At 47.1% G+C, this 15,273-nt stretch overlaps 1 protein-coding gene across 2 annotated transcripts in view; it reads left to right on the top strand.

Annotated features, from left to right (window-relative positions):
- PLCD1 (phospholipase C delta 1) overlaps positions 1 to 14,726 on the top strand; it is a 53,634-nt gene extending 38,908 nt beyond the window's left edge. For both annotated transcript variants that reach the window (XM_074156930.1, XM_074156929.1), the window contains exons 9-15: positions 6,238 to 6,405; positions 7,475 to 7,631; positions 7,960 to 8,076; positions 9,731 to 9,909; positions 10,443 to 10,575; positions 12,635 to 12,784; positions 13,156 to 14,726. In XM_074156930.1, the coding sequence (XP_074013031.1) occupies positions 6,238 to 6,405; positions 7,475 to 7,631; positions 7,960 to 8,076; positions 9,731 to 9,909; positions 10,443 to 10,575; positions 12,635 to 12,784; positions 13,156 to 13,247 (996 nt within the window). In that variant the 3' untranslated portion in view covers positions 13,248 to 14,726. The remainder of the gene's footprint in view (positions 1 to 6,237; positions 6,406 to 7,474; positions 7,632 to 7,959; positions 8,077 to 9,730; positions 9,910 to 10,442; positions 10,576 to 12,634; positions 12,785 to 13,155) is intronic.
- Positions 14,727 to 15,273: the final 547 nt, after the last annotated feature.

Consider the following 15,273-nt stretch of genomic DNA (forward strand, 5'->3'; position numbering starts at 1 on the left):
TGACCTTTTTCAGGCTAATCCTCTGAAACACTGTTAGGTTGCTGCACATGCAGGGAAGATTAGCACCGCAAGGAGCGACTACAAGGTGTCTCTGTGTTTTTAATTCAGCAAGACACTGCCCGATTTCATGGTAGGTGAGATGTTTTGCTCTGTGCTGAGGGATGTAGCATATGCTCCCCTCCTCCTTTAATGCCTTGGGTGCTCTACTGTGGATTAGGAAGCGATGAACGCTGGAAGGACAGCTATGATTGCTTGTCCTTCAAAACTCAAGGGGAAAACCAGTACAGGTAGCCTAAAAATGTATCAAGTACAAATTGTTGTCCCACTGAGAATGGCCTGGGGTGGTAGGGAAGGAGATGTCCATGAAGAACAAGGAGATGTCCATGGAGGACAATAGGAGGCAGGAGGCTGCATAGAGATGCCCTTTTGATCCCCATGAATCAGGACAACCATTGAGCTGGGAGCTGAGCTTGGACCCTGCAGGGGGAAGGAGATAGGCAGCCCTCAACAGTGGACCACCACTATAAAATCATTAGCTGACAATTAGGAAAAATTGGAAGTGGAATCTTGATATGAAAAAAATAAAAACGTTTCCAAAACAGAAGCCAAAAAGGAAACATTCATCTATTTCCACCCTTTGGGTTTGTGGTTTCTTTCTTTCTTTTCTCTTAGGCATTTTGCCGAAACAGACTTCTGTGTGGATAGCTGCAGTCCCCTTTAAATTGCTTTTCTTTGCTAAAGAAATCATTTGCCAAAAATTGGATCAGCATGCCTAGCCAGAGCTGGAAGCAGTTTGTGGGTGGGATAGAGCTGGCAGTCAGCAGGGGAGAAAGGAGAGGGAAACGATCCACCCAAAATATCTTCTGTATTTGTTCTCCCTTTTTCTCTTTTCCCTTTCTGACTTTCCCCCTTTGTTTGGGAGTGTCATGCCTTGCTTGATACAATGCCTAGCACAGAGGGAAGCTGATCTGGGTTGGTCCCTAGGCACTAGTGCAATAAATTAGGATGAATCATAATTTTTAATGCTGCTGCTTCAGCAGGATCTTTGCACTGGCACAGACAAGGTGCCTCCATTTAAGAAGTGACTCTCCCAGGGTGAAGATACACCCAGCAAGGAGACGGGTCTCTGCAGGATGTTCCTGAGTTGAAAAAATCAAAGTCTTTAGTGTCACCTCCTGGCTTCCTATTTATTCATGGTTCAGGATCAGGAAAGCTGCTGATAGCTTTTCAGAACACTGCCTTGTGACCAGAGGAATGACAGGAAGAAAGAAAAGAGAAACACCAGGGAAAGAAATGTGTGATGTGAGTGTAAGGCAATGACCCCAGCTCCCCAAAGATGTTTTTCCTGTTCCTGTGCTCATCTAACCTCCTGGAACAAAACCCAGGAAAAAATGGCCCGGATCTACCCTAGTGAATGGATTTGGGGTGATATGCTCCATTGGAGGCACTGATTCATTTAGTTTAAAGGGATAAAAATTGCCAATGTAGCAGAATCTATCCTTTTCCCTCTGGTGCTTTTCCTCTGCCTTCCTGCTGTATGAACTAGGAGAGTGCAAAGGGCTGAACTGCTGACTTTTTTTTAGTGGAAAATACATTGAAGCTAAAATGCTAAGGGGAAAAAAAGAAAATGCAAAGCAAAAACCTCTTGGATTTTCCACTTCCTTATGAAGCTGGCGTGGGGAAGCCTGGGATGACATACTATTTATTATATTAGAAAAAGGATGGGATCTGTCACTGGAAAGAGTGCTTAAAGTCTGTAAATAAAACCAGGTGAGGAATTGCTGCAGATTGTGTTAGCAGGGCAGTGTCAGTAATTAAAGGAAGATCAACACAGTTTGGATTCATGCTAACGATTCGTACTACAGCCCAGGGCAGGCATCTGATTTATTAGGCTCCATTCAGGAACAGTGTTGGACTACACAGAGCATCTAAATATCTCCCTCAAGCTGCTGTCTTTAGGTCCCAATAGTAAATTAAAGGCCTATAGGATGAAAGGCTAAAAGCCACACCAAAGCTCCAGGCAGTGCCAGGGCTGTAGGGAAGAGCTGTTCCAATCTCTGCTGCTGGTTGGTTGTTGCAGGCCCTTCTTCCCCATCCCTGATCTGCACAGGGATCTTCCAGGGCCCCTTCTCCCTCTCCCTGCATCCCAGTGAGAAATGCTGCAGAAACCCAGCCCTGGAACAAGACTAACACAGTTGCCAACAGTGCATACAACTGTTCAGCGTATCAGGCGTATCTGAAACCCCTCCAGCTTTTTGTTGCTGGACTTCCTTTTTTATGATGACAGTGGCTTTGGGTTTAATAGACTTGTCTTGGTAGGTGACCATTAGGACCATAAGCTCCCCAGCTGGGAGCCGCAAGTGCAGTGGCAGGGACCTCTTCCACCCTACACTTCCACTGTCCTACTGCTTACTTTTGCATCATCCAGCCAGCATGAATGTGGCTTCAAGTCCCTCTGCCTTATGCCTAACTCCACATCTATGCCTATCTCCAAGGTTAGCCCAGCTTGTGTCAACCTTGTCTGCAGTGCATTTTCTTAGCTGAAGTTCTTGAGCTGAGTTTCCCTCAGAGCTCTCAAAACCTTCCTTGATAATGTGTTTCTTCCCCTTTTCCGGAGACTCTCTTTGTCCTCTGGTGCCATTCATTGTTAAACCCTGCAACTAGGGTTTGCAACTTCAGTTTACAACTAGGCTGAAAGACATACACAGATGGAGATGTGATATTGATTAGTGCATGTGGTCTGCACATCTTCTTATGAATGTGAACACGTTAATCCCCGCAGCTTCTCAGAAATCTGGGAACATGGATATCTTCATCCTGAGAGCAGGATGTAAAGTGGCAGTGCTCAGACCCTGTATATCCATATACCTGAGCATTTCACTTTGACCTCCTTTTAAGAACCAGTTAATACAACCAGGGGAGTTGGAGGTGTGGTCCACTTCTTCGTAAGTGTTTGTCTAAATAGAGAAGAGGAATCACACCCCATGAGTGTTTAGTTTTCTCTGTTGACTCTAAAGGAGGTGTTGGAGGCAAAGAAAGTTTGATGAGGTGGGTCACTTTACAAATCTTCCACTCCCACTGAGATGAAAACCGGAAATCAGACCTTGCCATAGCTTTCAGGTTGCTAACAGGGGCAAGAAACTTTCAGGTGGGATAAATGTGTGTGGAGACCTTTGAAAATCCTCTGCTCTTTACAGCTTTGCTCCTTCTGATAAAATCAACAGTGCTTTTGTTTAAGATGGTTGCAGTGTCCCAATTCTCAGGCTCCCAAAGGAAGCAAAGCCATGTGTCAGAACCATTTCATTTGCAGAGCTGAGCTTGTTCAGCATGAAGTAGAAGAGGTGGGAGAGCAGGGAGCTCTGCTTGTGGAGAACTCAGGCAATGCAGTTTACAGGGCAAGTAAGGAAGGGAAGGAGTTGCATCTATTCCAGCAGCCACTCCACTCTATGTTCTCAGTAGAGTCTAGTGTCCTCGTAGCCTTTCCCATTTTCTTAGGTTGTATTCAACCTTGGGCTTGCCACAGGCAGTTGGAATAGCTTTATGGTCTACTTGGAGAATATTTATTGAGTGTTTCAGCTAATGCTTCTTCCTAAGACAGGAGATCTGCTGAACTGATAAGCTGAGTGTCTTTCGCCTCAGGCTAGAAAAACTTTATATCACATGAAGGAGAACCAAAAGAGATGGAACAAGTGCATGTTTGTGTTTGTGTCTGTGTGTATCAGCTTATTTAAAACTTTGTTAAGGAAGATAAGCACTCAAATTTTGGACTTTGCTTCCTAAATGAAGGAAGACAATGTTTGAGATCTGGCAGCTTCTGCAGGGTGGATTCAGTGCAATGCAGCACCTTCTGCAGAAAATTGAGATTAAAATGCTCTGCTTTGGGGTGAATCTCACCCCTCATTGTGGACCAATAAGGTGATGCATCTCCTCTGGAGTTAGATGGTACATGGACTACTCTCCCTTGTAGGCATGGTGGAGGTCAACTGCAGAGATGGTAAACCTCTGCAATGCAACAGGACTCCAGAATGGAACCTCTTAGATTTCAAGGCTAAAAGGGCACCACTATAATCGCCCTACAGAGAGTCTATGTAACACAGTTTGGGCTGACCAGTGTCCCTGTGCCCATGGGGAGCATCTGCGGTACATCCAAGGTTTGCCAGTGTAACCACAGTCTAGACAGGAGAACAGCAGCACTGAGGACCCACTGCTGGCAGCCCTGGTATGGGGTGTGGGGAGGAGACAAGGTGGAGGCCGTGTTGCTGTGCCTTCACTGCTGATGTTGTTCAGACATGTAGAATGGGTCTTTGCCAGAAATTACACCTCCCGCTTGCTGGACAGGCTGTCCTGAACTGGAGAAGCTTAAAAAGGGCTGGTAACCCTACTGGTAATTAAAAATCAAGCGACCTGCCCCAAATACCTTATCCCTAGTTCTCTACTGTTGAGCAGTGAGATGAGACAGTAACGTTTCTTATGGGACATTAGAAAGCAGAGGGAGGTAATATATATCAGGATGCTATCCACAGCCTGCGAAGGACAAGAGGCACTTCTCTGAGCCCCTCCTCATTGTCCCCAGTGCACCCTCCAGGCTTGTCCATACAAAGCATGGACTGGAGCCTAAAAACTCACACAGAACCAGATTTTGCCTGCTGCCAGTGTGTGTTGTGGAAGAACAGCAAAGAGCTGGATGTTGAGGGCAGGAGGGTGGGAGAAGACATGTGAGCAGCAGACTGAAGTGAGACTCTGAGGATGAGCCAACTCATCTCCCAGCCATCGATGTGAAAAAGCAGGTCACAGCTCTGAATGGAAGAGGGCTGAGGGGCTGGGAGGATGGAGGACGGTCTGAGGATGATGAGGAGGATACTGCTCTGCTCTGACTGCTCCTTTGAGCCTTTTATTCCTGGTAACTGGTACATTCCTTCCAGCTGCCTATGTGTAGCTTTGGAGTGACAGGGAAAGTGCCCCAATGTAAACAGATAATTTGTGGTAACTGAAGAAAAATGCTCTTGGCTGCTGCCTCGGGTGCCAGTGTCAAATTCAGCTCAAACCAAGCTCCATCCACAGCTTAGCCTGGTGGTAAGGAGTTGCCCTGGTCTCGGAAAAGATGTGATGCAATTTACTTGCACCCACAAAATGGGAATAGCGTTCTTTGAAAATGCCTGTGTTGCTTTATAAAAGATCCTTGATTTTCCACAGTCCTGTCATTTGAGAATGTTGCTTTTGCTGTTGTGGAAAGGGCAAATACCGGGTGTCACTAGGCAGGGAGAGACATGCTACACAGAGTGAAGGGTTCGCCAATTCTGAGATTGCATTTTTCTGGAATAACTAGCACCAGGACTACCGAATACATCCATGTGACAGCAAATCTCCCAGTGAATTCACTGGAGGCTTCAGGATCTAGGGGTGCTCCTGGGCTGAATTAACTGATTTTGTAGCATAATCTGCTCACTTAGAGATTGCACCCAGGCAGTCACCATTCTCAGTACTGCTGCCTGCTGCCAGCACCACTGCTGCCTTGTTTGGGTTCAGAGTCAGCCCTCTTCCCTCTCTTTCAGAAGAGGAGGTATCTTTGGGAAGAGTCTGTGAACTCTTCCTTACTGTCAGCACCCTAAGGTTTCACCTGCAAGATCCCCTACATATTAAAATCCCACGTCTGCTATTCTTGAGGCACCTGTCCAGAACTTAATGGACCTCTCTCCCCATTAAAATGTCTAGTGGAGCAGAGGGTTCCACTGCTTCAGCCCCTGCATGGATCTCATACCGTTTCCCAAGTTGTGCATGTGTTTATAACCACACGTTGCAGAGACTGGGGTAGATTAAATAACAGAGGGGCAGAAACAGTGCCATGAATAGCTCCTGTGAGCCCTGACCTCCAGGCCTGGGTTTGTTGGCTGGGCCCCATTCAATTTTGAAAAAAAATAATATATTTGTATTGCCTCCAAGAGGACGAGAGTTTAACTTGTCTGGTTGAGGAGATGGACAGCTCTGTCTCAGAGGAGAATCCGTGGGGTTTTCAGATTCATGGCTTGTGGTCTCAGGGGCTGGCCAGAAGCAGGGCAAGGCCTTAGTGGGAAAACAGACTTCTTTTTACCTGTATCTATGGATAATAACCAGTGACTGACACAACTCTAAAAGGCTCTGGCCCTGGTTGCAGCTGAGGAGCTGTTACAGCTTTGCCCCTTCAGGGCAGCCCAGAACCTTTTCTAACACTAGCTACTTGGTCCACTTTTCCTTGTGCAGCAATTGAAATGGAAGATCCTTGTGAAAGGCAAGAAGCTGAGCAGGCAGGAGGACCCCACTGGAACAAATGGGAACAACAACCTGGAGGCTGAAGATGTCTCTGATGAAGATGAAGCAGCTGAAATCGAAGATGAGTCTGTAAAGACTGAGATACAGCAGAAGGGGAAGGTAAGTAAAGGAAGAAACTGAGTCCTGGAAAGGGGCAGACCTGGGGAGGCAGAAAGATCTTTGCCTATTGCAGAAGGCTCTGAAGTCCGGTATCAGGAAATCCCATCTTGTTAGCCTGTCTCATGACTCATGCTGAAATTGAAATATTCTTTTAATGTTTTCCCAGCTAAGACAGTTTTCAGAGTGGTTTCAGCTACTTAGCTGGAGATATGTAAGGGTGAATTGTTGAAATTGCTGGAGCTAATGACCCTGGTCCTTGCTCAGCTTTATGATCTCTGTCCCAAGCACAAATCTGGTCTTGCAGAACCAGCCAGGCATGAAGATTGGCTTCTTTCCTTAAAATGAGGCTGCAGGACCCTGTGGCTGGGACAGACCATGTAGCTTTTATGGAAACGGTGGAAGGGCACATATTCAGTCTATCTCAGTCTGATTTCCAGAAATGTATTTGTCATGGGATCATCATGACTCTGTTTATTACCAGAGACTGATGTTTTTCTAGTCACATTTTGGGACATACCTGCCCCCTCATTGGCCATGTTTTTCTGATTGGGAGGAGGGAGGGAGGGAAGACCTACAGATCTATGGGGAAGAGAGAATCCCTCTGGAGAACACCATGCAACAAGGGTGCTGGGACAGCAAAGCATGTCTTAGCTCACCAATACAGGCTGATTGGGCTGGTTGCTACTGTGTTTGTAGCCCTAATCACTTGTGAGTTGTGATAGCCAAGCTGAAATACTCATTCGCGTAATAACATGCAAATAACTAGAAGGAGGAATGGCCTAGATGAAGTGAAATATTGTTGGTAGTAACACGTGGGAAGTCAGTGATATCATTGGACAGGCCAGGATGGGCCTGAGAGGGCAGTGATACTCTGAGAGGAGGGATTAGCCCTCTCCATGCAGGGCAAGGGACATGGCAAGGGTAGTCTGCCCCTTTTCCACCCTCTCTCTGCATAGGGGTGTCACTGAGTGTTGATAGTGTGCATCCTGGATGGAGAACAAAAGCCCCAGGGATCCTAGACAAAATGCAATTGAAACTCCCCACAAACCTCTTGCTGTCCTGCTTTTAGAGTGACACCTTGAAGCTGGCCAAGGAGCTGTCAGATACAGTTGTCTACTGCAAGAGTGTCCATTTCAATGGCTTTGAGGACCCCAACCATCCTCGGGCTTTCTATGAGATGTCATCGTTCACGGAGAGCAAAGCTCTGAAGCTAGCCCAGGAGTCTGGTATGTATGTTCTGCCCTGGCAAAAGGCCATCCTCTGTCCCAGTCCCTCATAAAGGGCCAGCTAGTGGTGGTTAAGCACGAGGAAAGAACATGCTGAAAGACGTGGGTTCTGATCTCTTTGGCCATGTGGGTCACTGAGAAACAGTGGAAATAACTTAATATCACAGAAGGTGTTACCAAGAAGGGCATTTTGTACAGGTAGTTCATATTTAGCCAGACTCACTAGGCGGAGGAGCAGTATATCCAGCAGCATCAAGAGGTAAAAGTAGCTCCCATTACTGAAAAGGCCATTTTCTTCTTTTTTTTTTTTTTTTTTTTTTCCCTGTAGGAACCAGTTTTATTCATCACAACATCAGGCACCTGAGTCGGATTTACCCTGCAGGCTGGAGGACAGATTCTTCCAACTACAACCCCGTTGACTTGTGGAACGTCGGCTGCCAGATTGGTGGGTGCAACTGGGAGGTTGGAGAAGGTCAACCTGCCTGGGTTGCCCATGACCTGGCTATGGAGGGGCTTCCACCGAGGTAGATGTGCGATCTCAAGCCGTTTGCAGGCTGAGAGGCTCAGTGGTCACTGGGAGAGATCAGCTCTTCAGGCAGTGCTCAATGACTTTTCATACACTATTTTCTGGCTCACCTCAAAACTGTTAAGAGAGCCTTTCCTGCACATTAATGTACAGATCCCTGCAGTTTCACTGGAAGATGAGTTATTGCCGTTTAACAAAGGAGGAGGGAGCCAGGAGTTACAGTCTCTTACTGAAGAGTGTGCTGAAATCTTTGCCAGAGATGTAAATCAAACTCAGCTCTCCTGAGCCTAAGAGCAAGCGCGTAGCTCTCTTGGTGATGCTGGATATTGGAGATGACCCAGTTGTGCCTGTGTGGCCCATCGAGACAAGAGAATGGCAGATGCAGGGCTCCCTGGCCCCTGGCTGCATAGACCTACCTGGGCTGGATGTGCCTGGCAGCATATGAACTCGCTGGGTGGTGCAGCCCCTGTGGGGGGCACAAGTCTCACATTGGCACATTGACCTGTCTCCCCAGCATTGAGTCTGGCCTCAGGAGAGTCCCTGGGAGGCAACATGAGGTCCCTATGCTAGGGCCAAACCTGCATGCCTTATCTGAACTGAATTAGTACTTGGACTCCCAAAATAAGTTCTTTTTCAGCAGCCCTGCATACTTGCAGCTCCCAGTAAAACCAATATACTGTAATTATTAAAGTCTTCTTTGCAGGTAGAAAAACAGGGGAGTTAAAATGCTTTTGGCCATTAAGTATTACACAGTATGTAGGACCCAGGACCAGGATAAGTTGCTGTCTGTCCTAGAGCTGTCTTAGAAGTTGTTAAAGAGGTTAACATCACCCTTGGGAAATCAACGGAGTACCGAGGAGGCGCTGCGGTCCACGTGCGCTCCCTGTGTGATATTCATGAGACTATTCACTGAGACCGCTCCCAGATTTGACATCAATGCTTTTAAAAAGACAGTGGCAAATTGGAAAGAATACAAGAAATCTGCCTGGTGTTAGGACACCAGTGAGGCTTGATCTATTTTAGGCAGGGGACAATAAAGCGATGATTTGATCACAGCTTCTGTACTCCTGCAAGGGGAGTTCAGAGAGCGAAGAGCTCTCTAGGCTAACCAACAAAGGCATCAATGGCCCTCAGGATGGCAAATGGAAATAGGCATATCTGGACTGAAAAGGAAGTTTTATAATGAGGCTAAATAGCCAGAAAAACAATCTGAGAAGGATTTTCTGTCTTCACTGCAGGAGATAACTCCTTCAGCATAGAAATGAATAGGTTTATCTAAAAGATACAGTTGTCCAACCAGGTGACAGAAATTCAATGCAGGACTCTTTTCAGCCTGTGGCAGGCAGAAGAACAACTGAAGTGGCTGTAATGGCTCTTCCTGTCTCTAACGTCTGTGAGTGCAAGAAATCTTCAGGGGTAGCAGACTGTGAGGGTCAGAGTTTATCACTGCTTTTTGAAGCACAGAAAAGCCAGTGTTTATGTTCATAAAGTGCAATTTCGTGTGAACAGAATTAGTATAAAAAGTCCCGTTGATTTATCTGAAAGTGACTGAATTTATTTATTTATGTTGCAGTTGCCCTAAATTTCCAGACAGCAGGCACAGAAATGGATGTCTACCAGGGTCGGTTCCAGGACAATGGGTTTTCTGGGTATGTCTTAAAGCCGGAATTCCTCCGGGATGAGCAAACCAAATTCAATCCAAAATCCATCGCAGAAGGAACATGGGGGACAAAGAAGCAGCTTCTGCTTAAAGTAAGAATAGAAGTCAGAAAATCTCTCAGTAACATCCACCTTCGGGGGGTGTGTGTGGGTTGTACCTTCTCCTTCTCCTGGTCCCACCTGGGCAGTGTTATCCTAACCTTACTCATTTCCCACCACTGCGGTCTCTGCTTCATTCCTGCATGGGCTCTCATCCTCCAGGGACTTACTCACATGTTTAATGTTGGGCAATAGGAGAGGTAATGACAATACCCACTGTCATTACAGAACCATACAGGCAGATGTGCAGTCAAGAGTCACCACTGTCATTTCCAAGTATCATCTGATCACTGTGGTGACAGTTAGCAAAGTTGCATGTTCCCTAGCCAGCTGGCTGGGCTGGACAATGTTCATTAGGTGCTTTGGCTCATGACAGCTTCCTCTGAAGGATGTCACAACGCTGGCTCCGAAAGACCAGTACCAGCTTGTCACAACAGATCCTGCACTCCTGGAGAAGGAGGGGGAATTTTGTCAGGGAGCCCCCTTTCCTAATGATGTCCTGACCTCTTCCTCTGTTTCCTTCACAGATCATCTCTGGTCAGCAGCTTCCCAAGGTGAACAAAAGCAAAAACTCCATTGTTGATCCTAGAGTAACGATAGAAATCCACGGTGTCCAACAAGATAACAACAAAAAGCAGACCAAAGTCATCGAAAACAATGGTAAGGGGGTTTCTTCCACGCTGTACTGCCATGGGGCAGTAGCCCTGTGGTTTCATGCAGCAGTGTTCCTTGCCAAGACTGCTGTCCTGAGGCCAGACCTGCCCAGATGCACCCAAACCTCCACGCAGTGAGGGTTTGAACATTGTGGCCTTCCGAGTTTGCAAAGGGCAAGTTCCGCCCTCTCTCCTGTGGGAGTAAGGAGGCAGTAGGAGTCTGAGAAATCAGTGCTTGCCCTCCCTCTGACAAACACACAGGTACACGCACACAGAGGCTGCTTTTCTGCGTGGAGTAAGAGCCGAGTGCTAGAAAGCCAGTGCATATTTTCCTCCCTGCTAACAATGTTTCCCTTTTCCTCTTTCCTGTTTGAGTACATCTGGCGTGGCTCCTAAAGCTCATGGCCATTTCCGTCACCTACAATAATTTTTATAACGAGTGAAAGCTGTGTAGGGAATGTTTCAGACCTGCCAGACCTGTTCCTCCAGGCTGCTCAGCCCAGCCTGCCCCACAGCCAGCCCTTGGCTAGCTGGAGCGATACTGGAGCGGTGCTGGAATGATCCTGGAGGGAGTGTTGCCCAATGGAAAGTGAATCAAATCATGAAAACATCAGTGTTGGGAAGGGGCAGCTGCAGAGAGAGGGTTGCGTTTCATGGGCTGAGGTTTCAGGTATATGACCATGCTTTGGCAGCCCACCTGGTTTGATGTTTTATGGTTGGAGTCGATGATCTTAAGGGTGTTTTCCAACCTAAATGATTCTATGATTCTGTGTTGGTGAGACTGAAGCAGGGGCTGTGGGCACAGATCAGATCCCAGCGGTGCAACCGTGGAGCTTGAGAGGCTGTGGGAAGCTGCTGGCTTAGAAGCTCTGAACATCTCAGTACATCTCTGAGATGGGTTGGAAATCCCTCCCAGATGTCAGTACAGTGAAACCTACTGTCCTAGGGCCGATGACTTTCCCTCAGCTTTCATAATTTCTGCTCCAATGGGATCAGCAACACTGGGGTTTTTTTTTCCCAAGGATGAAGGAGGTGAGGAGTAGATGTGTGTTATCTGAACGGTCCAGTTGATTTAATCCTACTAAAGCACAAATAAAATGCATCAACCCAGCACAGGTATTTTCGCGATGGCACTCTCCACAGGCCCATCTCAGCCCCTCCAGGGCCAGCTGAAAGAGCCCTGCTGCCTCCTGCTGAATCATCTGCAGGCCCTCCAGGACCAGTAGGCTTCAGCTGATGTTCTACTGTCTTTGGGTTTCTTCTGTGTGTAGGCTTGGCTGACGGCAGCAGGGTTTCTAACAGGATGTCCACTCCTCCTGTTTGTTCCTGGGGAGTGGTTTATTGAAAGTGCTGAGAGCACCCGCTGTGACCAACAGAGAGAGCACTGAGCTTGCTCTTCAGCTCTCATCTGATGTGACGGTCTGGGTTTTGTTTGCTTTGTGAGTCTGGATCACAAGATCCTTATCTGTAGCAGAAGTGGGGGCTATTCTGGCTTTCTCAGACACTGCCCTCATACAGGGAGACATAAACCATTTTTTCCACAGACTTGATAATGCTTTTTGTAATTAGAGACCCTTCTTGCAGACAGGGAAACTGAGGCACAGAGTGGTGACAGATGGGTCTATCTTGCAGAAGGCTGTCACGACACAAAGGCACAGCCCTCCTCTCTGCTCCCCCCTGGTTTAGGGCTGTAAAAATTTGCTGCTGGTTCAAGACATCCATGTATCAGACAGTAAGAGCCTGTGAAGCAGAGCTGAATTCACCTCCCTCCTTCTGGAGTGTGGTGCTGAGGTCTGCAATGAGCAGCCTAAGCTGAAGGATTTATTAATACCGGGTAGCAAATCAGTGTCAGAGCTGGGAACAATGGTCTCGGCACCTCGTGAGACCTTTTGGCCTGGATCACAGTAGGTTGGCAGTCAGGCAAAGTCTCCACCCATTTGCAAGCATCTCTGACCTCCATCCTTATCTGCCAACATCTCTGACCTCCATCCTTGTTTGTGAGCATCTCTTCCTTTCTTGTTTCTTTGTGACCAGCTCTGATCTCCATCCTTCTTTATGTTGCCCAGGCTTTAACCCGAAATGGGACGAAGAGTTTACATTTGACATAGAGATCCCTGCACTTGCCCTGGTCCGGTTTGTAGTGGAAGACTTTGACATGTCGACCAAGAATGACTTCATTGGGCAGTACACCCTTCCCTTCACTAGTCTGAAGCAAGGTAAGGCCCTGCTTCCTGTTCCTCACAACCACTGAGCCCTTTGGGAAGCTCCAGTGTCCTAGATGAGAGGTCCAGACCCATCACATCTCGGGTCAGAACAGGCCCTCAGTCTGAGCTGTGGGCAAGATGATAAAGGGTTTGTTGGGCTGCTGTTAACACAAGGGGAAGGGGTCCTCTTGTCACCAGTGGCCTCGGGCATGATACGTTACCAATGCTCAAAGCCATGCGTCTCAGACCTGCCTGTTCTGTGGGACACTGGAAGGAAAACACTCTGAGACAGGGAGAAGTTTTTGCAGGCTCTTGGCAAATGTTAGCAAATATTTTTTCCAATGGGACTAAAGGCCACTTTCCATCTGTGTCTCTGCTTCCAGGTTACCGCCACATCCATCTTCTGACCAAGAATGGAGACCCCTACTCCTCCTCCACCCTCTTTGTGTACATCGATATCCAGGACTGTGACTAGCAGCTCAGCTCTTTCAGGGCACAGTGAACCTCATTACGGACCTAGAAGGAATTCAGCGTGTGAAGTCTGACAATGCCAGGGCCCCAACAAATCCCCGGTGCCTTCTCTGGAGCAGCACACAGTGCTCCGCAGGACCCCTGATGTGAAATAGCCATCGACCTTCTCCATTCTGCGTGCTGGAAACATCCTAATGCTGCTGTTGAGATTAATCCTTTTGTACCTGTTCGACCAATCCAGCTGTGGTTTTAGTTCACTTTATTTAGTGTGATTTTTAAAATTCTGCTTTTAGCGAGAGGATAGGGACTCCTTTTTAGCAAAGTACAGCTCTTGGGTTGGGTTCGGTCAGACATCTGGACAAAACACCCAACGTCTGTGCAAGAAAAAGTCCACCCCACCAGTGAAACCAGTGGCCAGATGCCAGGTGATTTCTTGCAACTTCGTATGTCAGCCGCCTTTCACCCTGTGAAGTCTTAAACGGGGACACAATTCTCCTCTTTTCTGTTACGGATTTGAAAAGAAAGCTGCACGACAAAGGCCCGTGTTATATAACTCGACTCTTCTTTTGTATTATAATTAAAAATACATGAACACTACTCCGCCTGCGTGCCTGGCTCTCGGCCAGGTGGCTTTGCAGTCAAAGCCCGGCTCTCACCCTGTGAAGGAGAAAGAAGCTGCCGAACGGCAGGTTTCCCTCCAACCCAAAGCGAAACCCCCTCAAAGGGACCTCAGAGAGTGTCTTCTGCTGATGACAGTGGAAATAGGCTCAACTGACAGTAGGGCTTTTTTTTTTTTTTTTTTTTTAATGCCGTAAAACTTTCTTTGTGTTTTTTATAGAAAAACGTCATTTTTTTTAAGGCAGAGGAAGTGGCAGGAGAAACTGTTGTAAATGTCAGCCTGGTCCCAGTTGCACTGTAGAAGCACAAACAGACAAGAGTGGTTTGAACAGCAACAGTATTTATGGCAAAAGGTGATTTTTTCTTCAAGTACAACCACAGAGCTAAGGGAATATTGTTGAAATAAAATGATATATGTTTTGAAGTGCCAACTATGTTACTAACAATATGTTAGACTATTAAAAGTAAAAAAATATGGAAAAATCCAATTGCTTGTCACTGTTTGCCTCTTTGTCTTACGCGAATGCAACACGCATGAAGTTGGAGATAGATATGCTTAATTTCTTAAACCTCTCAGTCATTCTGGGGTTTTTCATGCCTGGTGGTGTCGAGGATGGGCTGCTACCAAAAAGGTTAATGTCCTTTTAAGCAAATTCCAGTCCAGTCACTCCCCCACCTATTTTTTGAGTCCAAAATAACCTGGATTTAATGATTCTTTGGTCCACTGCAAAACTGGATCTCATTTAGTCCTGCCTGGGGTTTGTTATGCTGCAGCAGTAATTGCTGGACACATTGATTTTTCCTCTTCACTACAATATTGTGTGATGTTGTAAACCATTGCCAATTAAATGTGAATTATATCCACAACCCAAAGGCTCACATTGAATTAATAGCCAGCGGCTGGAAGGGTTCAAATGTGGCAGAGGCCAGCGAGGCAGAACAGGGTGTCCTGCAGTGACATGGGCTCTCTCTCACCTCATCTCTGGGATGGGGCATGAAGTATCAGGAGATGCCTTTCAAGACCAAAGCTGGAACATCCTTGACTCCAACTTGGGAACAGCCTGAGTTTGGTCCTTGCTCCCAGGATGCTCTGAGCATTTTGTTTTAAGGAGCCATGGGATAAAAAGCATGAACAAAGGATACCCAGGACTGCTCTGTGCCACGCAAGTACCAGCCCTCGCCTGCCTGCTGTGGCCAACACCAGCGAGGTGAGGGACAGGGTGTGGGGCGAGATGTGGGGACAGGACCACACTATCCAGGGCCAGGGTGGGCTTAGATGAGCTACACAGAGAAGCCAGGGTTTCCTCTGCCTGTTGTACACTTAAATAAAGGTAGAAAGCTCCATGGGAAGAGAAAAACGTCCCTCATCAGATAGGAGAGTTGGGGGAAAACTACTGGAGTAGCTGAGATGG

This window comes from Numenius arquata, chromosome 12, assembly GCF_964106895.1.
Source record: "Numenius arquata chromosome 12, bNumArq3.hap1.1, whole genome shotgun sequence".
Taxonomy (NCBI): domain Eukaryota; kingdom Metazoa; phylum Chordata; class Aves; order Charadriiformes; family Scolopacidae; genus Numenius; species Numenius arquata.